The 24,572-nt window shown below is 37.6% G+C and overlaps 1 protein-coding gene across 9 annotated transcripts in view; it reads left to right on the forward strand.

Moving 5' to 3' along the window:
• GALNT18 (polypeptide N-acetylgalactosaminyltransferase 18) overlaps positions 1-24,572 on the forward strand; it is a 225,635-nt gene that overhangs the window by 175,142 nt on the left and 25,921 nt on the right. For all 9 annotated transcript variants that reach the window (XR_014585551.1, XR_014585552.1, XM_083840007.1 and 6 more), the window contains 2 exons: positions 2,126-2,263; positions 7,124-7,219. Coding sequence is in view for 7 of the 9 variants with exons in the window: in XM_083840007.1 (XP_083696133.1) it covers positions 2,126-2,263; positions 7,124-7,219 (234 nt within the window). In the remaining 2 variants the exon portion in view is untranslated. The remainder of the gene's footprint in view (positions 1-2,125; positions 2,264-7,123; positions 7,220-24,572) is intronic.

Here is a 24,572-nt window from a genome sequence, read left to right on the forward strand (position 1 = left end):
CAGGGAAGAGGAAAATAGCACAAAACTACACTTCCAAGCACTCTAATTGAATCAGTCAGTATATAAAGAAAATCTACGTCATTAGTGTGAGACTGCTTTTATACATCAAAGGGTTAGGAGCAATGCAGTCTCCGGCTGGTATAAAAACATAATGAGAAAGGAGTATTCAGCGTAAAGTTATGTAAAAAGTAACTTACATCCTGTGTTACATCCTTACATCCTTACATCCTTTTAATACAGACTTCCATTAGGCAGGGTGCAAAGATACACTCTGCAAAAGGCTGGATGGGGATGGACTAGGTCAAATTCAGATATTGGACTGGGTAGCAATATTTTTGTTTCATCTTTGCTTATCTCAAGATTAAACTAAAGGTGAAATGCAGAAGAGAGAAAATCTTCAAAACAAACGTAGCTTAAGCTGAGGCAAAAAGATGTCAAGACATGATCATGAGAGACGTGCAGAGGACAGATGGATAGCATGACTAAGTACAGTTTTACAAGTGGATAACTATAGGAGTAATTCTCTACCTGGAAGCAGATGAAATAGTGCACTGGTAATGGACTGAGTGGGTCATTGAAATGTAGTTATAAGAGTCGGGACTTTCCATAAAATATGTTATTCCAAGATGTTAACCACAGGGCCTGTTTTTTCCATGGAAGAGTTCCCAAATCTGTGAAAAGCCCCACAATCCAATGTTTCCAAAGGTTTTTGTCTTTGAGAGCTAATAATAATAAAGGGAGTTTGACTCATTTGGCAGTGTGAAATGACTGCCCTCTTGGGATCTCTGTGTGTGGCTCTGAAGTACTGAAGGCTTCTAATGGGGATCTCAGATACCATGGTGATTTCTGCATCATAACTACTTAGATAAATAGATTTGGAAAAGCACTTAAAACCCCAAGGAAAGATTTTTCAAGTGTCAGAAACAAGAGCTATGCTCTGCATGTGTCCTCCCCTATGGTTTTTTTTCTTTTTTTTTTTTTCCCCCCCTCCCATTACCTTCTCCACTTTGAAGGAACACACTCAATTGTTCCTGGTATTAAAGCCAGTGTGCCTTTTGTAAGCTGTTTTCCATTTCCAGCTGCATGGAAGTATGTGATTACTGAGGCCCCAGATGCCCTTTTTTACCTCATACAATAAAATGTGAAGAAACAAACATGGCTGCATGCAACGTTGCATGAGAAAGGAGCAGGGATGCAATGGACCGATTTAGAGGGGAGGGTGTTTTTTTTAATAAATATCTTGTGGCTAACAAAATCTTTGGGGTATTTTTGGCCCAGCAAAGTCTGCTGTTTAAAAGAAAGTTTATTTATCCTGCATTTTGTTCCGAGGCAGAAGTGGTGGAGAACAACGTAGAGCAAAATGTCTCACTTTACTTCCTGTCAAACATCAGCCATGGATTTGCACTTAGATCCCTCTCTAAAAATTTCTGTTGCATGATTTTAATGTGATAAAGTATTGATTTTTATATACAGGGACTTTATGAAACTCACGTTTTATGATCTACAAAGAAGTATGTCACATGAAATTAGGTTAGCCAGAAATGTAAAGGAAAATAAAAATTGGGGGAGAGAACATTCCACCATTGCTTCTAACAAAAATATCAACTTCTCTTTTTACATTACCATAGAAATTTAATAAGTGATATTTCAGAAAGGTGACCAGGGCTTCTGCTCTTTCCAGTGAAGCAATAAACCCAGACTTCAGAAATGGCCAGAAAGTGTAATATACTAATGATTAGGCCACAGTGGGATGCCAGCAATAAAGTTGTTTCCAGGGCAACTTGCTACCTGCTGCCAATTGCTTTTGGATTTGGAAAGTGCCAGGATATTAGAGAACAACAGTTATATTCATTGGAAGCTAGATCTAAACCGCACTGAATTCAGTAAGAGTGTTTCCATTGACCAGAGCAGACTTTGAAAGAGACTCCACCATGGTGACCTATATTATATTTGGTAAGGGCACTTGCAGAATGTGTGTGTAACACAAACACTCTGTGGCCAGCAGGTGGAGATTATCATAGGTCGTGGTCATCTTTGCAATGAGGAGAGACTCTGGGTGATCAATTTATACAGAAGAAAGTGTATCACTGATGTGTTTCCTACTTTTTCTGTTCTTTATGTGCAGGACCCTGGAATTGATATTGGTGATATTTCTGAGAGGAAGGCCCTGAGGAAGAAGCTCCAGTGCAAGACCTTTAGGTGGTATCTTGTCAGTGTGTATCCAGAAATGAGAATGTATTCAGATACTGTTGCCTATGGGGTGGTAAGGATCTTGTTTACATTTCCTGTTTTAAAAAGGTGTTGGGGAAAAAGGGAGTAATCATGGAAGTAATTCATGAATACAATGCCTGGCTTCAAGTAAAATAGTGAGATAAACTTGAAATCCCTAAATTATTCGATAGACTGGTTAGTTGACAGAGATTGCTGCTCTGCTGTAGTTCATGCTGAGATACTCTGTATACTGTCTTCATCCCAGATTTTTTTTTCATTTTGTTCCATGGCTTGCATTCCATTTGATATTGAAAGCATGATTTTTTAGGCATATTGGAGATGTCAGTTGGAAGGATTGCAATCAGCAGGTGAATTAACAAAATAGGCTCAATATCTCAACTGCAGGCTACTTAATATTGTAGCCAGAGCCTCAAATGTTTCTATCTTGGGATTATCATTGTCATTACTTGTGTGACACTAGTACCCTTGTCTGTGTTGAAATCATGCTCGAGTTGCACTGTGCTAATTAAAGCAGAGACAATTCTTGCCCCTAGAAAACCGGCAATCTAAACAGAGAGGATAGGTGTGCACGACATGGAAGATGAACGTAGTAAGTTAATATGGGCACATAATAAGCTAGTGGAGTGAGGATGTCCTTTTCTCATTCTCTATCCAGTATTATATTCACGAAAATTTATTTCTGTGAATTCAATTTGTTAGTTTTTTTGTTTTTGTTTTTTGCATGCACATCCCAGTTAGGAAATGTAACCACTAAGAGTTGTAGTTACATTTCATACAAGTGAAAGATTTTGTTTGAGACATTTCTGCCCAAAAAGAAGCATGAGTTCTGCAGTTTGCCAGTGTGGCTCTGAGAAGACTGTGAATGTTCCCTAGAGCAGAAGCTCTTTTACAGCAATTAAAGTGATTATATGCCCCACAAAGTTCCATGACCCCTTTGATGATCAACTGAAATGATTGTGCTGGCTTTTCATACAATCCAAAAAGAAAACACTTCCAACAAAGGTTTAGGCCATTGTTAAATGTGTGGCATGATGGTTAACTTCCAAAATAGCTCAGAACAATGCCAAAATCAGACCTGCATGCAAGGAGCCTCTTCCATTGACTCAGCGGTACCATGATCATTATTAGATGGTGGTGCAGAGTTGCCTGAGGAGAAGGTAGTATATAGCTGCTGATAGGTGCATGATTCTGCTTACAGGTACAGATTAGATAAGGTACTTGTTGCGTAGTCTTAGTATTAACTCAGCATCATGTAAAACGAAATGAAAGACAGTGAACAGTCACCCTATGATTTTATATTCTGCCAAGACTTTTCATCAGCCTTTGAAAGCTTTTGCTGGCTATATGCAAAACAAAAATAATCAGGAGAGTTCATTACAGAAATACTGAACTCACTGGTCAGCAGAACATGCACATTAAGGTACTGCATAATAAAACACATGATCCAGTCATTTGTCTGCAGAACATTTGTAGCCTCATCAGCTAAATAAGGTAGGAGGAGTGATTTCATTATTTGTACTACCACAAAAGGAGTGGTGGACAGCTGTGGCCAAGTATCTGTACAGGTAAAGGGGAGAGTATTTTATGAAATACACAGGTTGCTGTTTTATGAAATGCTTGTATGAAATAAAAAGACAGTGCCCCAATCTTTACACTAAGAGTTCCTGTGATCTGTAGTCTTCCTTCATGTCTGCTTTCCTGTTCTCTTGCAAGTCTTAACATAGAGAAAGGTGTGATATTTCAAAGAAAGTCAGCTGCTTGCTGATTCTTGTAAGTGCTTCTATTCATGAACTGTCTTAATTTCTTTTTGTAGAAATACTAGCATTATCATTAATTTAAAAAATAAAAATTACAAAAGCCATCTGAATAGGCATCGTTTGAACATCTGGAAACGAAAAGCTAAAATGGAGACATTTTCCTCTTGTGTTGCTCAAAAGGACTGAAGTTAGGTATTGCAATATCCCAGCATGGTATTAGATTACACGTGCAGTAATTATTTTTGCCAAATATAATAGAATGAAATTATGCACAGAAAGATATATATATATAGTTTAAATGTAGCCTTTCATTTAAAAACATTGTAGGGTGACTTGGTTTGGTGTGGGTTGTTTTCTCTTTTTTAAGATGATGCATGTGCATTTCCATTATTCTCAACTATTTCTCTTGAGATATCCATTGGATACCAATTCCAGAGCTCACAGAAGTAATTATTTGGGTTACTTTCAAAAGTTATCAGCACACTGTGTCCACAGAAAATGATTTGTTTACTTTAAACCTGCAGATTTGTCTCTTTGTTATTTCAGAGGTTGGGACTAGGTTTTGGGAAATAAAAGTTTCTAGAGCTCTTCTTCTTCCTAGGTACTTCAGGTGTGACATAATTAGGAAAATGACTATCAGTCCTGACAATTCTAGAACTTCCAGATCCCTCTGTCAGGAAGAGAATATAATACAGTAGCACTGGCAAAATACTGGCCTGAGAATCAAAGATTTGAGGATTTATGAATTCTGCAGTACATTCAGAGTTAGGAGAAAGCAACATAAGTGGGGCCAAAAGTATTTTGTGTAGGGCTAGTTCCCTGATTCTAGCTCCATGTTTGAGATAATTTTGCAAATACAAAATTTCAGTAGTATATCTCTGTGTACTGTAAGGCTGTTAAGTTTAAAAGGGAGCAAGTGGCAGTACTAATTATTTCTTTGGGGTTTTTATTTGTTTGTTTGTTTGTTTTCAGTGGGGGGACTGGCAACCTGGTTATATTTTGGGTTATAATTAGTAATTAATATCTCGTTAGTCTAAAACTGCATTATCGAGTTAATTTTGGGTTGCCACATAGCCATTAGATTTTGGAAAGGGATAGTTTCTAAGAATCTTGTGACTTTGTACAAGAGGCTAGTATGTGGTGGCTTCTACGTGGGCCTCAGATTTTGAAACAAGTCTTGTAGTCATAAGGCCAGTGTCTTTTATTCCCAGTTTTCTGTAGTGTTTATTTCTCTAGGAATATTTTATCTTAATTGTAGAGTTGTTGTTTGGGAAAAGAGTTTGAGAAATTCAGTCTGGAAAGCTCCTGTTATATCTTTGTTTTCAAAGGGGTCTAGCATTTTGTTTCTTTTTCTGTAGTGCCTGATCACTGATACTGCCGCTGTTAGGGCTAAAGTTCATGGTTGTTTTTACAGCTTGGGACCCTAAAGTCTCTGAATCTGTTTTACTTCTGGGCCAGCCCTTTAAGATAAGTCATACGCTGATGTTGGCCAAGGCAGAGGTGTTTTGCTTCCTTTATCATGGGAATTATTTTGGGAAAGGTTATAATATTAGGGTTAGGACAAGTGGTAGAGTTTGAGTTTGTGGAAGAGGTTTTAAAAAGCTAAAGCCGGTTACGGATCCAGGCTTGAATAAATAAGGCTTGTATTTATCATTGATCTGGATAAAGAGTGTTGCCTAATATCTGATTACGATTAGAGTCATGGTTGTGGTTATGCTTAAGGCTAATGGATATAAAGATTAGAGAGAGGAAATTTCACTTAATTCTTTAAGTTTGCACCTAAGAATAAGGCCAATATTATCATAGAATCATAGACTGGTTTGGATTGGAAGGAACCTTAAAGATTTGATTTGCCCTTGGTGAAGCCATGTTGGCTGTCACAAATCACCTTGCATTCTTCCAAGTGCCTTAGCGTAGCTTCCAAGAGGATCTGTTCTATGATCTTCCCAGGCACAGATGTGAGGGTGACCAGTTGGTAGTTCCTAGTGTCTTCCTTTCTACACTTTTTAAAAAATGGGTGTGATCTTTCCCTTTTTTCAGTCACACATTGATATTGAGCGCATATTTTTCTCTTTGATATTGAGATTTGTCATGTCTGTTACCAAAGTTAGTTAGGTTTGGAGTTAAGGTTTGGAAACCTTGTGAAGATGAGTTTATGTTGATTTTATTCACTGCCTGACTTCAGTCTCTGTCTTGTCCAGTTCTTACATACCACTGCACTTTTGGATTTCCTTTCTAAGCATATCTATTTATTTTTCTCAAAGGAGGTCCCTGTACGCAGCTGGCAGGACTGCTCAGTCTCTGGTGGTTGCAAACTACATTTGCCATCTTGTGTTCTCTGAACCAATCTTATACCACTGTACACCTTTTTACATGCCCATGGGTATGCAACCCACATCTTTGGCATTACACTCTACAAAGACCTTTTAGCCATCTGTGCTCATTAATTTAGCACTTCACTTACAGAAAATTCTGTCTCAGCATTGCATAGGTAACATATAGGGATCAGCGAAGAACCAGGCCAAGTGCTTTGCAGTCCTTTCATGGCTGGATTGCTGTAGAAGGGTTAGTCCTGAATAATGTGAAGAAGAGCTAATGCATACCAATGGGCTAGAAGTCTCTAAGTGTCAGCAGAAAGGATTTTTTGAATTGTTTCCAGAAATCAAAAGAATCTCCTGAGTGATTCTGAAAAACAGTTTTATTAGAGGGCTTTCTCCTGTGTTTAAAACTCCATCCATACTCCTCAGCTACCTTTACACTGTTTAAAAAAAAAAAATATATATATATATAAATAAATAAACAACTCTTTTGTATATAGGGTGTACCTTAGAAGCATAGATTATTCTATAAAAATATTTAAAAATATATTTATAGAAAAAAATGATTGCTCTCTGAAGGCTTTTTGACCCCTACCCTCCCTGAAATCTTGTGCAACATTATTGAAATCAGTAGTGTTAGATTATCTACAAGGAAGAATTTAGTCCAGGTGCTTCACATATCTTCACTTCAACAAGTATTTTTACTTCTGCATATTTCAAGTACATACAATTTTATTGGGAAAAAAAAAGAATATAATCATACTTCTTTTTCTGATCTAAGACTTGCTTGATCTCTTTCTTTTTTGTTTATTTTAGCTGCAGAATTCCTTGAAAAGTGATTTGTGCCTTGATCAAGGGCCAGACACAGAGAATATCCCAATCATGTATATCTGCCATGGAATGACACCACAGGTTAGTTTGGCTAATGATGTCGTATATTGCTGCTGCTGTTTCTAGACTGTGTAAGAGGAACCATCATGTACCTGTCACTGTTTTCCTGCAACAAAACCTCCTTATGCTGTTTAGTATCTCTATTACAGAAAGGTAGAAAATTAGTTCTGCCCTAAGTTAGGAATTACTGACATAGTAGCACTTTGACAAAGAAGTTTGTTCATTCATTTTGAAAGAATTTAAGGAGTACGAGAGTCAGCATTGATACAGTTTTGTTGATAAAAAGCTTTCATTTCTGATCTGTGTGTGGTGTGTGAATGACAATGCATTTTTAAATACTTTATGCACATACATGAGTATATTCATAGTTTATACATTATCTGAAACATCTTCTTTACTTGGTATGTTTACTGTCTCATTTTCACAAATCTGAAATGTACAGCCCCCTTCTTCACAAATGTACAGCCCCCATCTGTGTCAAAAATCAAAACCCAATCATCAAATATTTTTTTAAAGCTCCTTTTTTTCTTTCTCTGCTGTTGTCCTATTACTCTAGTATGTGCCAAAGACTAAAATTACCAAAGTCCTTCTATTTTCTTACACAACATTAGTATTTATTAACTGGGCAAACAAGAGGATAAAAGCTCCCTGAGTAGCCAAGCATCTGGGCATAGGTGAAAGCATTTCTAGGCAAATCCTGACAGTAAAAGTAACATTTTGCATCATCTAGAACATGTTTGTTAAAGACAGATGTGCAAATTATATAACACTGAAAAGTAACATAAGCAAAAATGGCATAAAGAAAATGTATATATTTGTGAAAGTGATTGGGGCCTCTGAAAAATCCCTCCAGTTTGAATTATTTTTTTCTTTGACAACCTCATTTGCTTTCTCAAAAGGGGCCCTATTGTGCCCTACTTAAATAATGTGGTTTTAGCAATGGAATTGTCAGTTATGTGAATTGACAAAACAGTAAACAGATGATCCTAATATTTTAGATATAAACTTTGCGCAAAAAAGTAATCTTGTCCTCTGTACCTGGATATCTTAGCTGGAAGCATGAATTTGGTAAAATGCAGATGAGATTCTGTACTTCCTTGCCAAGTTACACATGCTGTAACTGTGTTTTGTAATGACTTCCTTTGCGAGGTCCTTTAATATTGATCACTAGTGACATCATGTTTGAGTAAGTTATGAATGATAAGGACAAAAATATCTGAATATCCCATCCATCAGACTCATTCATTGCAGGGGCTGTGGCTTGTCACATAATTACGTAGTACCCACTGTTTGCCTCCAGGATGTTTTTAAGCTAGTCCTTAGCGTTAGCTAAGGCACTGTGTAATTCACCCAGAAGCCAAAGCCATTATTCTAAATCTTTTGGGAGGGTTCTCTAACTCTATTCTGGCATATCATCTGACTACAGTCATAGTTGTAAAATCCAACTAGAAATTTTAATTATAGTTAAGAGGCAAACAACAATAACAACAAAAAGTCGCTTCAGTAAGCACAGTTTAGTATTCACCAGATAAAGAACTACCTTTGAATGTCAGCTGAAGTTCAGGATAAGTGAGGTAGTGATGAATAAATAACAAAGGGAAAAGGGAAAATTCTGTTGACAAGATTCTGATCCTTTCATAATTACAATTTGAACTGTGTCTCCTTCCCGTTACTATATATATTTTGTAACAAATGGTGATTAAAAAAAAAAAAAACAAACAAGAAAAACACGTGAATATGGCGTGTATACAAGCAAGATCCTGGTCATGAGTGAAAACTTTAAGAGCACAGTCTTTTCTCTATGTTACAGATTACTTTAGAAACAGGGAAAGCTCTAACAAAAAATATTTCTCATACTTCTAAGAGATATCCATTGCACATATAGAATCTCTTGTTACAGCAGAGATACAGCCACATGCATTTCCTCTAGCATATCAAAAATATTTGAATAAATATTCCATTTAATCTTAGTGAACCTCCTAGTGAGTACAAAAGATACAGGTAAGATGTTAGTTGTATTCTAGTAGTGGTGAAATGCTAGGGGAAATGAAAGGGGATTACTTTGCTCACTTGTCAGTCCTTATAGAAACAGGTTAGTCAAAAAGTTTAGTCTTATGGTTCAGGTTTGTATGACTGAAGGTTTTGGTGAAGCTGGTGTTAGCTCTGGTGCAAAGCTTTGCTGTCACAGCTATACCATATTACTGTTTCAGAGCTAGATCTGGCTGCCAAGATCTATTCCCTCCTATGCAGTTTAAACTGCTGTTTGTAGTTATTGCTATAGCCTCTGTTCTAAGCTGAGTAACTTTATTTTTTCTTTTTTCACCACTACCCTCTTTCAAATGTTTTTGGATTCTTAGCTTTCTGTGTGGGAAATAGCTTAGATGAGCTATTTGACATCAAGTAATCGTTTCAGAATTGTATATATGGATAGTTTTCTTTTAGCATGTTTCATTCAAGAAAGAAATCACTGAAGAAAATAGGTAACTGTGTACCTGCCATAAAGTCCATACTTCATCTTTTGCAGACAATATTGAGAACAGAGTAATATAGTTTACAGCAGTAGTTAAAACAGGTTCCTACTATACTGTTCAGTGGTGGTAAAAATGTTGCTTTAGTTGCGTGAAAACAGCTCAGAGGCAAATCACCATGGCCTGCAGTTGGCCAAAGAGGGTGCACTGGATACAGGCAGCCTGGGGGGATGTGAAGAAGCAGACCCCCTTCCATGTGATGGTAGAGGGAAACTGGAAAACTGGGAGATGTGGTAGACTGGGAAGTAAGGGAGAAGGTGACAGGAGAAAAATGTAAAGGAAAAGAAGGGAAGACAGAACAGAAGTTGTGGCAGAATGGTACAAAACATAAAGTTTATGTGGGGTTGCGGGATTTATTTTTTTAAGTGCTTCATGCATAAAAGCATTAAGATACTGTTTTAATTCTTGAACTTGAAGGAGCAAAGCCACTCTTCAGTCATACATTTAGACCTTAAAGAGCTCCATTTCCAGCAGTGTCCCAGTTTTGCATGCAAAAGTTGATTGCTTGTAGCTGCAGTAAGTACATGCCCCAGGCTCAAGTGAGTTCTCTTCCTAATTCTGAGAACTGTCTGAGCCTGAATGTTTGGTGTTGTTTAAGACCACTGTTTAGTCAGGCCTGTAATCTTAAAGGCAGACTGGTGACAGTATGTCACTTGCATTAAATCTTCTCCTGAGTATTTGGAAGATTCTTTGCTTTAAATGAAAAACCACATTATTAGAATTTTATAACTGTTGGATGATAAACAAGTACCATCAGTCAACGAAGTGATAAGTTTTAAGTCCAGATTTACACTGAAAAGTGCTTGGGACTGAGGGGAAAATGGGCAGTTCTGTGTCTTCCCTTGTTCAGTCGCTTCTGGCTCATATCTTTCTCAATTGATAAGCAGTTAAACCAGGAATCCCATCCAGGGATGTGAAAGTCAATATAAAACAGTTAGATTGCGAGGAACTCAAGTTGAGGACCAGTGTCAGAAGACTAGATTGGGTGGGAGAAGTACTAGAAAAGAAATGCAGGTGAGAAGGGACACTCACCCATTCATATCCTTTCATGTTCTTGCAATAGATTGCAGAACTGACACTCAGAAACAAATGACTACAGCCCTATCCTATGAAGTATTGCTTCTCTACTGAAAGCAATGTAGGAAAGCCATGCCAATAAGCAGAGTTGTGCCAGCTTACACTGCATTAGGCTCTGACCTGAAAGCTTCATGTTGCATTCTAAGCACAGCGTGTGAAGTACTGGAAGCAGCAGTTACAAGAACTCTCTTGAGCTTCTAAAAGCTCTTTGTATGATTTATGAGTGCTCCTTTTTAAATGTTATTCATGTATATTTTCATAAAAACTAATTTTTCTTCAGTGTAATTTCTTAGCATGGTGGTTGTTTGTAGACAGATACTTGTTAATTTGTAAACAAGAGCATATATGAGTAAAAACAGCTATCACTGAAGGCATTTTTACTCAGTAAAAAAGTACAGGATTGGTCACAAACACCAGTTATTTGGTGAACCCCAATTTGTAAGCCCCTGGAGAGGGAACCATTCATAGATATTCATCAAATAATTACCAAAATAATTAAAATCTCTTGGCAAATATGTTGGAGGGAAAAATAAATAAATAAATACAAAAGAAAGAAAGAGAAAGAAATCTGATAGTTTATTTTCAATGAGTAATTTAGACATCTCCAGAGCAAAACTAATGTGATCTTCAGGTTATTGAGGCATTACAAATACAAGCATCTCAAAATTGAGTTTTAATAGAACCTTAATTGTACTAAGTCTGTTAGTGTGAAAATTTTTCTTCAGATTCCTGTGTCTAGTAAGATTTGCATTGTGTTGGACAATCATCTGTGCTAGGAATGCTGGGAGAATAACCATGTGCTTTGTTAGAATGACCATTTAGAGAATTTGGAAGCAGAAGCACAAGCCCTCTTAGGAGTGCCTTTCTGTGTATCTGAAGTACTCTGACCAAGAACCATTATAAACCATACTATAATGAGAAATTAACAGATAAAATGTCATTATATCCTTCCCTACAGTTCAGACTTCCCATGGCACCTTTCCGTTTGCTTTAAAAATAAAATCATGGAAGTACTGAATGCTGATGCTGCTCTCCCCTGACAGTCTTGATTCTGCTGCCAACAGTGCACCACAATACTGCTGTCAAGAAAAGTATTAGATAAGGGAATTTCTGAAGTTTGAGAACAGCATATAGCTGTGATGACTCAGATCTCTAGATGGCTTATGGATGAATACATGTTCTTTTTCTCCTGCAGCTGGAAATTAGACTCAGAGAAATAATAATTATTCCAGACCCAAAATACAGCATTCTTAGAAACTATAATGAAATACTTGCACTTCATATATATATATATATATTTATATTTTTTTTTGCTATGTAGAAGTAGGACCATGTTTTTATGTGTGTGTGTGAAACACCTAAGTGTTGCAAAGCAAGGCTTTGTGTAAGAATATCATCAACCAGATGGCCCCACATCTAGCAGCCACTGATACTAGCACATTTCAGGAAATAATGAACAGAGAAAAGCCTGCTGATCTGGATCAATGACTGACCCTTCAAACTTGAAAAATCACTGCCCTGAAGGTGAAGCATCTACAATAAACACTTTCAGGGAGTTTTTTCTAAGAAAGAAAAAGCAGCAGAGCAGCTGTTTTAACAGCTGTCAGTCACTTGCTACCTAAGGATGGCTGCTTATGTTTGTCTTCAAGGTAAATGTTAGACATATTCAACATCTGTGTATAAGACAATTGAGTTCCACTCGCATCTGCTCTGTATAGTACCTTTTCTTTTTAAGGACCTGCTAATATGTTGACTTGAATTTAGCAATTATGTGGTTTATGATATTTATTTTGTTAATAATTATGTGTGCAGAAACACAGAGTGCTATACAAAAACTGAACTGTGCAAAGCATCCAATTACATCTTGGCCCAAATACTTAGCAGTGAAAAGTCACGTTGTGCAGTACAGAAGAGAGTAGGTTTTTCCTCTCTTCATACAGCCAGAGTACATCAGTATTCATACAAAGTGAAGCAGCTGCATCAAGAGAGTGGCAGCTTAGCAGGTCAGCCTGATTCTTTCAGGACAGACACGACAACTGGGCTTCAGCGATCAGGTCACACTGCTGGGCACCGAGTTAAGCCCTATGTACTTCGTAGCATGGCCACCTGAGATTCTCACAGCTGTGCAGCCTTTTTCCTTGTAGTCTCTGTCTGCAGACTCTACAGATCAAACGTCCCTGCACAGGGGTCTGTGCTTAGTGTTCTGCCCGAGACTGCATTTGACAGAGCACAAACTTAGGCTCATTTTCCTTTAACTTGTTCACTAAGGCTTGTGGAATGATCTAAGCGCTGGTGCTAACACTACTTCATGCACATGCGACATGCTTCCTGGGAACAAGGGTATTTGTGCAGTAAATGTTAGTGGAACTAGAATAGCTGTTTTTTAATCTAAGGTTTTTCAGCTCAGTAAAAATACAATTAATAGAAGATAAGGTGACTTGCAGATTTCGTGAAACTGCCTAGCAAGGATGATTATAAGCATTTATGGATTCTAATTTTTATTTTAACTATATTCTTTAAAAGGCCTAATTGCTCTGACAATATCTTATATAACGTACTCCTGCTGAGTAGCTTACTGAGGCTCTTTATATTTCTCTTGATTTCTTTCAGTGCATAAATCCTGGTTTGATCATAGTAAAGTTAATAGAAACTGTGACCTTGATAGCAATGGAAGCAAAATTCGGTGTTTTGCATTTTTTCTGATGTGTGCCTGAGAAGCTAAACCCATGGAAGACCTTTTCAAAGCTGCAGCCTCTTTAGACTATGGAACAGGTGCACAGATGTTCTGTGGAATTTAGGATGTAAAGAATATAGAATTTCCTATTGTATGTTTTTAAGTTTGATTCTGGCAAAATTCTCATTAACTTCAGTGCATAGTTTCAGAAAGAGAATCTGTTAATCTGATTCTAGTTTTGGAGCAGATTTTATGTTGAACCATTTGCCATGAGTAAATTATTTTTGTGCTAGCAGTGGTTTGATTCAAGAGGCTTTCTGTTGATACAGATTATGTGACCTGTTACCCAGTCTTCTGTATTGCCTATCTCATTCAAATGCAGTATCTATTTCCATGTAGAGGAGATTCTCTTAAACTGAAGAGAGTTGTCCATTTGCAGGTGAGGATCACTAGTATTGCATTATTAGCTTGTAAACTACACATATGGCTCTGATAACTATGTTCATTGTCTCAGCAAATAGACTGTGAGTGATTCGTAGACTGTATTTTTCAACTGACCAACTAAACTCGTCTTTACAGTAGTAGAACCAGAGTCAAACCTGTCTCTTCATTTTACTAATTTATCAAACATAATGAATATGGGCTGTGCCATAGATGATGTGTGTTTCAAAAATAAAATAATTTTAATTTTTGTACTTCTTAGCCCTAGGGTTATCCGCTTCATGTTGAATTCTATTGCCTTTCTATACGACTAAATCCTATGTTAGCATTATTGATATAGGAGGAGATGGACATACAGTTACTGTCTCTATAGTTTAACTGGAAAGAACTTATTCAGTATTTTATAAAATGGGTGAGGCTGATGCAGGAAAATAGGGTAAGCAGAATATCAAAGGAATTGGTTTTCAGGCTGTTTAATATCTTGTCAAAACATTGCATTTTATAGAATTCAAAGCACACTTACTAAGCTTGTTGTGGTCACTCTAAGAACTTTTCTCTCTAGTTTACAATTTCCTCAAGTATCTGTACTACAAAACCCACGCTGAAAATGTCATTGAAACAAACTGTTGTGAACAGGTGCAGTGCTCAAGAATTTTAAATTATCAGAGCATTTCAAGCTCTCATGTACTGTTTTAATTTATGAGAGATTATAGTTGTTAGTCTGAATATTATACAAGAGATCAAAACTGTTCTTTTTTGGGATGTAAAAACGTACATGCATTTTCAAGCAATTTTTTTTCTTGTGTTGTAGCATATAATTTTTTGTATGGATTCTTTTGGCCGAGAGGATTTCAACAAGTTAAAGCATCAAAATATTTTAAAACATATGAAATATCGCTGAGCTCCTAGATGATAAATCTGGCACTGGATTTTAAATTCATATTCTGTGCTTTTCATGTTGAACACTAAGCCGGTGAAAGCTAACGCTGCTTTTCATACTTGGTTTGGTTCAGGTGCATAGGCTTACAGTAGTTTATTACATATACCCAGTGAGCTGATATCAAAAAGCTTAGAGGTAACATCCCCTGAATATACTGGCTGTTGTGTTTTTGAAGCTGCTGCTGACTTCTGCAATGGTTGGCTAACATCCTGATGTAGAAGCCTGAAGTTGGTCCAGTCAGAGATCTCACTTTGGCTCTTAGCAAATAAGCACTCTATGTACAGAGCACCATGGAGTTTCTCCATGTTGGGTACTAGACCTGCTGAAAGCAATGGAGGACTGCCACAGAGGGACAAAGTATCTTCACAAAGGAATACAGCTTGTAGCTCAGCAGCAGTGAAGTGGTATTCACAAGCTTGAGACCATCAACCATGGTTATAAACACTTTGCGATCTCTGCAACAGCTGCATACAGGCCAGCTGTGCTATGCAGCATGGCACTCGCACTCAGTGCTGCCTTGGAGAATACCCCCCAGCTAGGCATGAGATACCAGGCCCTAGGTATACCCTGCCTTCCCTGGAGTGGAGCTTGCTGTCTCTGGCCTTGGACACGATGTGACCCATGAGGAGGTAAGAAGTCAGAATCTTAATTATTTCAGTGGTACCTCACAAATGTCCAAGCATTTTTTTTCTTTTAACAAAGACTTAGGCTTCTGAGGCTGCATAACCACAGTATGTGGATATTCCATATGTTGCTTTAGTACTGAGTTGAAATATTTTTTAAAAATGAAATGAACTTCCAATTTCCTATTAACATTTTCTCTGCAGGGTGGAATAGGTTTAAAAATGTCCAAAGTTCAGTTCATTTTAATTTCAAAAATACACAGTCCAGTCAAAAAAGAAGGATAAGTCTTTTGTTTGCTAAAGTGAAAATGTTTTTAATTAATGGCGTTTGGAGAAAGAAAACAGCCATGTTGGGTAGCTGTAGTGTCTCAAACTGATGCAATTTGAGTATTTCATATTTTGTAAGTCCATTAATTTTAAATAGATCAGAGTTGTAGGTCTGCTTGTTATGGAGCAATTACTGGAGTTATCCATGTTTTAAAGATGTCTCTTCTAATTGGAAATTGGCATTTCAATCTGCAGTTTTAAAAACCAATTGTCGCTTATGCTATAAATTCAGCATAAAACCAATATAGTTATTATAACACATGTAGAGCACTTGGAGATTGATGTTTTAGTAATTGTCAGATGATTCTCAATTTTAACATTCTTTTGATTAATGTTGTACTATATCATTTGTTACTTCAAAGTTCTGGAGGTCAGATTTTTGTTTCTCAAATTCTTGACAGAATGTGATTAACTGTTAAGAGAGGGTAGTTAATACAGTTGATAGAAGTTCCACTTTAAAATTTCTTCAGTTTTATTGATAATTTTATTATGTCATTCCATTAATTGAAGTCATTCACTGGCTCATTTGGAATTCATGAACCAAATTCAGTCCCCATGAAAGCATATGTAACTCCCTCGGTAATTACATGAGCCATATTACTTTCACAGCATTCATTCAAATTCTGATCAGCTATTCAATTTCAGCTAGTTTCTCTCTTGTATTGTTCACCATTTCCAGAGTAGGGTGTTTTGCAAAAATGTTTATGGAATGATTGTTTGTAGTGTTTTTCTGTGAACCAGGGATTTTTTTGGTTTGTTTTCCTCCTGTTCATTAGCCGTCTTTGTCCAATCAGGAAGCAGAAAAAATATCAGAAATTATTTCTTCACATAAAACCATGATTGAATATTTATGAATAACTCTGGAAAAAAAAAATCAGCATTGATTTGTAAGCCAAGAAAAGAGCTGTGTTTGTCAATTTATTTGGAAATCAGCAATCCAAATAGCCCTTACCAAGAGCTGAGTTCAGTCTAAACCTGGTCATATTTAGAGAGTAGAAGTACTTTTCCAAGAAGGAAGTATGACACTTTAATAAGTACAGTCTTTAATTTAGCCCTGTTTCAAGAACCAATGGCTAATAATAACAGCCAGTTAGATACAAATTAGGAATATGGCGCATAGCCATCTAAAAGCAGATGATAATTATCATAAGCATTGACAGTAGCTGTTGGAGTCATCAAGGCTGATACCATTATGGAAACTGTAATTTAATGAATTACCAGTTACAGGACTTAGAGGTAAGCACGTGGAAGTATACAGCCTGTAGCATATCGAAGATTACAGTAAAAAAAAAAAAACACTCTAATCGTCTTCTTTGGTTCTTAAATCTATAGATCTATTAACATGTCAAATAAGCGGCGATCACAGTTGGTAGTTCTTTGAATTTTGATTCAGGTTCTGAAGTTTCAATTAAATATTCAGATTAAATGTTGATTAAACAAATGAGATGGCATAACACTGTTATGCCAAGCATATCTGCTCAGCTGGCTGTCCATAAAGGCTTATAGCAATCAAGCAAAAAAACTGATGAATGCATTTAAATCATTCAGATGTTACTACAGTCTTAACTTTGTTATTTGTTTTGCATTGATTGCGAACATTTGCTTTGTTTCTCATGGTATGCTAAAGATGTAGTGATTTGTTCAGCATGCATATTCCTTTCATCTTATATTTTTAGTCCTTTCAAATTCTGAAATTAGCCTTAAAATTTTGAGGTCAAAATGACTCACTTGCTGATGACATCAATTTTGGAAGGAAAAAATAGCAGTACAACTTAACAACACAGAAGATTTGTTAAAATAACATGTCATTTAAGGTTCTCAAAACCTAGGAAAAAGTGACATAGGTTACCACATTAAACCTGGAACTTCTATTGATTGTGCTGCTTTCTTTTCAGAATAGAACTCTGTGACTGAAGGGCAGGGACAGAACTCAGTAAGAAAGAGATAACATGCCTAGGATGATAAATCAGAGTTGTGAATTTCAGATCAGTTTTGGGTTTTAGTCAGATCCTCTATTTGATATTACCATAGGACCAAATCCTCAAATATTTAATTTATTCAAGGGAGAAAATCACGTGCTGTTCAAATAGAAATTTACAAATACCATTGCATTAATATAGCAGAATGTAATAAAAAGGTTCCCTTTCTCATACTGTGCCTGAAACAAATTCTCAGGATATGATCATACAATGGGTACAACTGACTTCAGCATATTGTATTATGTCAATGTTACATAAACATCATATAATTACTTAGTGTTGCTGGGCAGAATTATGAAAATGATTGGCTAATCATGTTCTTATTTACTTGTTTCCAATGCAGTCATGACACTAAGTCCTCTCACATACGGAACTGATATAACCATCAAATTTATACTTTCTCTTGTCACTATGAATTTGGTGGTTTTAGGAATTTCTGAAGTAAACAGATTGCTTTTTTCCTAGACTAAATTTTTAAATTCAATATTGTAAGTCACAGGGGTAATTGTATGTGTTTGCATAATGATGCATTGTGAGAACTGGGTCCTTCCTGAGCACTCAAGGCAAATTTAAGTGTGAATTGTCAAGTGAGGTAAATGTTATTCTGCCAGATGTGTGACATACATAGTTAATATACTGAAGTACCTAATTTCCCACTTTCAATAGGAGGCATACTGAATAATTATGGTTTAACTGTTTGCTACAGAATGCCCATTTCTGGCTTCCAAATGTAAGTTTGGAAAGTTCCCATCAGGAAAAACACTCCATGGTCTCAGGTAACCATCACTTCCCCAAAAGGCTAAAAGTTCCCCAGGAACTGAGATAGATATAAAAGACACTGATATTTCTGACACCTGCTTTTAGTTTATCAATGTGAGCAAGGTACATCTTAAGGAAATTAGTTAACTTTTTGAGTTAACGAGGAATTAAATTTTTGAGTTAATGAGGAAATGAGTTAACTCATGAGAAGAGAAGGCTCTAGGGAGACCTTACAGTGGCCTTCCAGTACTTAAGGGGGCCTACAGAAAAGCTGGAGAGGGACTCTTTGTCAGGTAGTGTAGTGATAGGACAAGGGTTAATGGCTTTAAACTAAAAAAGGGGAGATTTACTATTAGATATAAGGAAGAAAGTCTTTCCTATGAGGGTGGTGAGGCACTGGAACAGGTTGCCCAGAGAAGCTGTGGATGCCCCATTCCTGGCAGTGTTTAAGGCCAGGCTGGATGGGGCTTTGAGCAACGTGCTCTGGTGGGAGGTGTCCCAGCTCATTGCAGAGGGGTTGGAATTAGATGGTCTTTAAGGTCCCTTCCAAACAAAACTATTCTGCGATCCTGTGAACTTTAGCCAAGTGAAGTAACCCATAAAAGTGTTTCATCTTCAGTCCAAATCAGTAGCAGCTATACTTCAGTAGTGAATACAATAAAGTAATTGGGATGAAGCTTCCATGCTCATAGTGAAGGATAAATGCTGAGTCTTTAGGCTCAGTGACAATGACTAAAGCTTTAATTGCGGTAAGGCTGGCCTGAGGATTTCAATCCATGCCTAAGGAAAGGCTACTGAGCAAACACCTATGAAATGTGGATCAGGCTTTAAATGCGGAGCAGCTTTAGAGAAGTGAGATACTTTATACAACCAGGAAACTGAGTGTGGTGACCCACGTACTGTAGAGAATGTAAAGACATTAATAGTTTTATTAAGAGAGAACACATTTCATATACACATTTTGAGATACTGAAATCCAAGGAAGTGTGAGTTCATTAGCATTAAGTTGATCGTTGAGTGAAGGAAGCATCAAAAAATGTAAATAAAGACCAGTCTCCTCTGAATAGGTAACATTTTGTATTACAAGTGAAGATGGATGGAAGTCATCAAAGAAATGACCAAGGACCTGGGAGTATTGGTTGATAGTCGGCTGAGTATGAGCCAGCAGTGTGCTCAGGTGGCCAAGAAGGCCAACAGCATCCTGGCTTGCATAAGAAACAGTGTGGCCAGCAGGGCTAGGGACGTGATTGTCCCCCTGTACTCGGCTCTGGTGAGGCCGCACCTCGAGTACTGTGTTCAGTTTTGGGCCCCTCCCTACAAGAAGGACACGGAGGTGCTTGAGCGAGTCCAGAGAAGGGCAACGAAGCTGGTGAGGGGTCCGGAGAACAAGTCTTACGAGGAGCGGCTGAGGGAGCTGGGGTTGTTCAGCCTGGAGAAGAGGAGGCTCAGGGGCGACCTTATTGCACTCTACAGGTACCTTAAAGGAGGCTGTAGTGAGGTGGGGGTTGGTCTATTCTCCCACATGCCTGGTGACAGGACGAGGGGGAATGGGCTAAAGTTGCGCCAGGGGAGGTTTAGGTTGGATATTAAGAAGAACTTCTTTACTGAAAGGGTTGTTAGGCATTGGAATGGGCTGCCCAGGGAAGCGGTTGAGTCACCATCCCTGGAGGTCTTTAAAAGACGTTTAGATGTAGAGCTTAGTGATATGGTTTAGTGGAGGACTTGTTAGTGTTAGCTCAGAGGTTGGACTAGGTGATCTTGGAGGTCTCTTCCAACCTAGATGATTCTGTGATTGTCTGAATCCCTTAGAAAAACAGGCTTTGGAAGAACTGAAAGATTTAAGAGAAGTGCTTAGAGACAGATGTCAGAATTTGACCTCTTCTTGTCTAAAGGTAGAACAACCAAGTGGAAAACCTACATTAATATATATGAAAAGGGTGTTTAGGAGCAGTTCTGCATGCATGAAGTTTTAATCTTACAAAATGCAAGAAATTCTTCTCCAGGTTTGTAAAATAAAAGCTGGAAAGCTGGTTCAGTTATGGGAACATGCCTTGCATTTCCCTTTGATGCAAAAACAGATGAGTCTACATGGTCTCAGATTGTTTTTCTGCACTAGCTTCAAAACATTTTTCTTCTCTTCGATGAAGCACAAAATTACAATAAAACTCTACATTCAGATCATAACAGGTCAGACTGTACTCAGTGCTGTATTAGGTACGTTAGTCTGATTCAGAATCTCAGATGAGGATGTAGCCTGTCATCTCAGTTTTCCCAATCATCTCCCAGATTCTTTGTTTTTAAATTAAAATTTTCTGGTACCTGCTTTTAGGACTAGCGTGGTTTAGTTCACAAGGAAAGGGTTATGCTGGCTTGAAGCAGACCCTGAGATTTCATCTGGAATTTCCAAGAAGCTAGTAGTGTAATTTGTAACTCACCAAAGTGCTTCCCCACTGTGAATGGACATATAAATCATAGAGTGAGTTGTACTGGAGTTTCTCTGATAAATTGTTCCCCTGTGATTCTGCTTATGAGGATGACAACAGTGTTTTTTTGAAAGGAGCATGCAGGAGGAAAATAACTTTTAAATTCAAAATGGAAAGGAAATTGTAGTTCTGTTCTCCAGACGCACACCAAGGAAGGATCTGGACAAGCAGTTTGTTTACTGACATTTTACTCCAGTCTGGGCTTGTTTTTAAGGAAAAACTAAGTAAAATCCGTGTGGCTTAGTTAAATTTAGCTCTGCAAATGCTCTTTCGTGTTTTTGCTATATTTAATTCATGAGTTACTTCGGTAATGGCACAGACCAACATAGTATTTACAATAGGGAGAAACCTATCCAGTGAAATAGCTTTTTCCATGTAGTTATTTCACTCTAAGCAGAAGTTCAATGTAGCAGGACTCTCCCTTCTGCTAAGAAATCCAATAGCCTCAAAAATGTGTGAGGCCAGCACCCGTTTACCACAGAAAGGTGAGGTTTCCAAAACCCACAGCAGGACACTGCAAACCCCACAACCTACCATCACTCATTACATTGGTTACCCAAGACAAGTTGCTGGTTCCATGACTTACACTAGTTTTCTGCTAGTTGTGGAGAGGATGCAAGTATTGAATTGTCTCTTTGATTAGCTTCTGCACAGCCTGTGTGGGCCTTGTAGCTGGCTGGCTGGGAATTAGGAGGGTAGCTCCCCTCCTTCCTGATGGTCTGGAGTGGGTGCGTGGGTAAGGATTGTGGCAGTGTGTCTCCCCTTGGCCATGTCCAAGCACAGCATTTCCTTCTGTCATGAGTGTGGACCATTGTCCCCTGGGAAGGAGAGTGCTGTCTGGTCCTAGAGTGCCCATGAACTGACACGTCTTTGAGCTTTGGGAAGAATCAGCTGTGCAAAATAATACGAATCACTAAACAGTGTATTGCACAATAGGCAAATGTAATCATCTTAGTGTTTTTATTCATATGCAAATCAGGAAGCTATTAAAAGAAGTAACTGTTGTTGGTTCAGAACAATCAAAACGATGTTGTAAAATTAATTGACTTAAAAGAGTCCTGAAATAACTGTTTTATTGAGAATATCTACTGACTTTTGATTAGGGGGGACTGATGTGCCTAGTTTTATTATTAGTCTAAATAGCAAGAGAGAATGAGTTTTCTTTATGTCTGTCTCCTGCAGATACCTTTATAGGATAATCTACTTCAGATAAAATACAGGCTCCGAAGACAGGCAGAAAATGCAAGGGAAAATCTGTGACATAATCTACCTTTTGTGATGAAGACGGCTTATCCTCATAGCCTAGTCATACCTTAGCAGCCTGAAGCTTAGCATAGCTCTTTTAGCTATTGACTGGAGGTTTCTCTATTGTACTTGAAGGTCATTCAAACAACATGGATTTAGAGTTGTTGGTTTTACTTTGCTGCCTCATCCACATGACAAGCAGTTGCTCAGAAAAACCGAGTCTCTTCTACTTGGCCTGTGGATACCTGTAAGGCCCGCGACTATATGTGAGCTTTCACAGTAGGACTGAAAGCCCCAGAAAGCAAGCCCTCATTAATGAAAGCAGTGGGAGAGGTATCTTACCATTTGAACAATCAAGCAATGCGCATCTGCGTATCATAGTATTTACTGTTTCATTTCTTGCCAAAGTTTACAGCATGATTTGTGAAAGGGGGACAGTACAGAGTTGGCAGTGTTCTTAGTCACAGGAGTCGAAGCTCACTATGTGAATCACTGTAAGCCTTCCTACACAGCTAGGACAGTTGAATTTACACTAATGTCCTGTGTGACATGAAGCCAATTTTCTGCCTTTTAAACAGCATTATTTATTTAGTTGTTCCTACTCTGGAAAGTCTTCTTAATAACTGTTAAGCACTCATGGTAAGAAATGTTTAAGTATGCTTACTTCTGATGTCCACCTCCCATTTCTACCTTTCCTTTAAAAACATAGTTAGCACTGCAAGTACAGTAAGTGGTGAAAATGTAAGAAAGGAGCAATGTCTAGGGTGTGAGCACAGTGTTCTGGTCTGAGACATGTTTTGATTTTCCTTGCAGAACTTTGTGAACTTTGAAATTTATTCATGAACACAGGCAGGACTGATGCTACAATTTTTGCATGAGGTCAAAGTGTCTGTAACTCTTCATATAAATTCTAGATGCCGACTTCTTTCTGTCTGATATTATTTACTGTCACCCACAGTAGAGGAGCCACTACTTCAAGATATTTGGTGCCAGGAAAAGTGTCATTTTTCAAGAATCAGACGTATTTGAGTTAAGCTACATGTATTTCTCCATTTAACTTTGGAAGGTTTAAAAATGTTTCAGGAAAGAAATCTCATTTTTAGGATATAGCTGGGTTAGATAAAATTCCATGAGCTTCTGTCAGTCTACACAGCGACCAACAAGATAGAAACAAATCAGTTGAAGTGATAGACTTTGTTACTTGAAATACATCTACAGCTAAGGAAAATTTTTACTTTCTGTAGGCTAGTTTATTTCAGGATTTTGATGCTGTCCACTTAAAACATCAGAAATTCTTTTCTTCAGCTTAATGGGCTTAACTTGGTTTAAAAGGGGGAAATACTACCACATGCCCCAGGGTGGGAACACAAGAGTAACTTCCCTTTTTTTCTCCAAGGGACCAAAAGCTGCAAAGTCCAACCTATTTCTCTTACCCCATCCACTGAATAACCATGCAAAAAGTCCTCATCTGTTAAAGCAATTAAGCACAAACTCAAAGTGAAATGTAAATAAAACCCTGACTTTTTTATAAAAAGAAAAACTCACCTGTCAATGACAGAAATGACCAGTGCAAAATGATGCAAGGTGGTCTCTACTTTCCTTTGGTTGTTATCACTTGTGTCTGCACCATGAACATTCGAACTAACTCATCCTCCATTAACATGTTGTAAACTTTGTTAAGTCACGAGTCATTTAAAAAAAAAAATGAAATCACAGCATAGACATGAGATGTCTGTAATTGTATTCATATTTTGAAAAAGCAACTCTGGTGCTTTTAAATACTAAATGCATGGTTACCAAAACTGTCAGAGATTTCATTTACTATAGTGTAGTTTATTAAAAATAATGTTACTGACTGTGAAAGTAGTCCAAGAATAGTATTTGCCTATAAAGTTCTGTAATTATAAAGTATATATGACATGAAAACCTGAAGCAAAACCTCTGCAAACTTTAATAATGACAGGGTTTTACTCTGGAAAATGACTAATTCTAACCTGGGAAGAATACAGATAGTATTCAGTATACAGAAGTATCCAGTGAGCAGCGCAAGTGACAGCTTGGTAACAGGAACTGCTTACCACGGAAACTGCAGCACTAAATGTTCTGTATATGGAAATGCAAATATACCTGAAAGTAATAAATCTTCAAGATGGAGCTCCCAGATGGTCATGTGTCACAATCTCAGCAGTACTACAATTCCTGAAGCAATCATGTGAGAGAATAAAATCAAAGGAAATTGTCTATGCAAGTGCTGTACATCTGTGCTGAGTTTCTGTTGTATTTCTGAATTTAAACAAA

This window comes from Anser anser (genome assembly GCF_964211835.1).
Source record: "Anser anser genome assembly, chromosome: 5".
In the NCBI taxonomy this organism is placed as follows: domain Eukaryota; kingdom Metazoa; phylum Chordata; class Aves; order Anseriformes; family Anatidae; genus Anser; species Anser anser.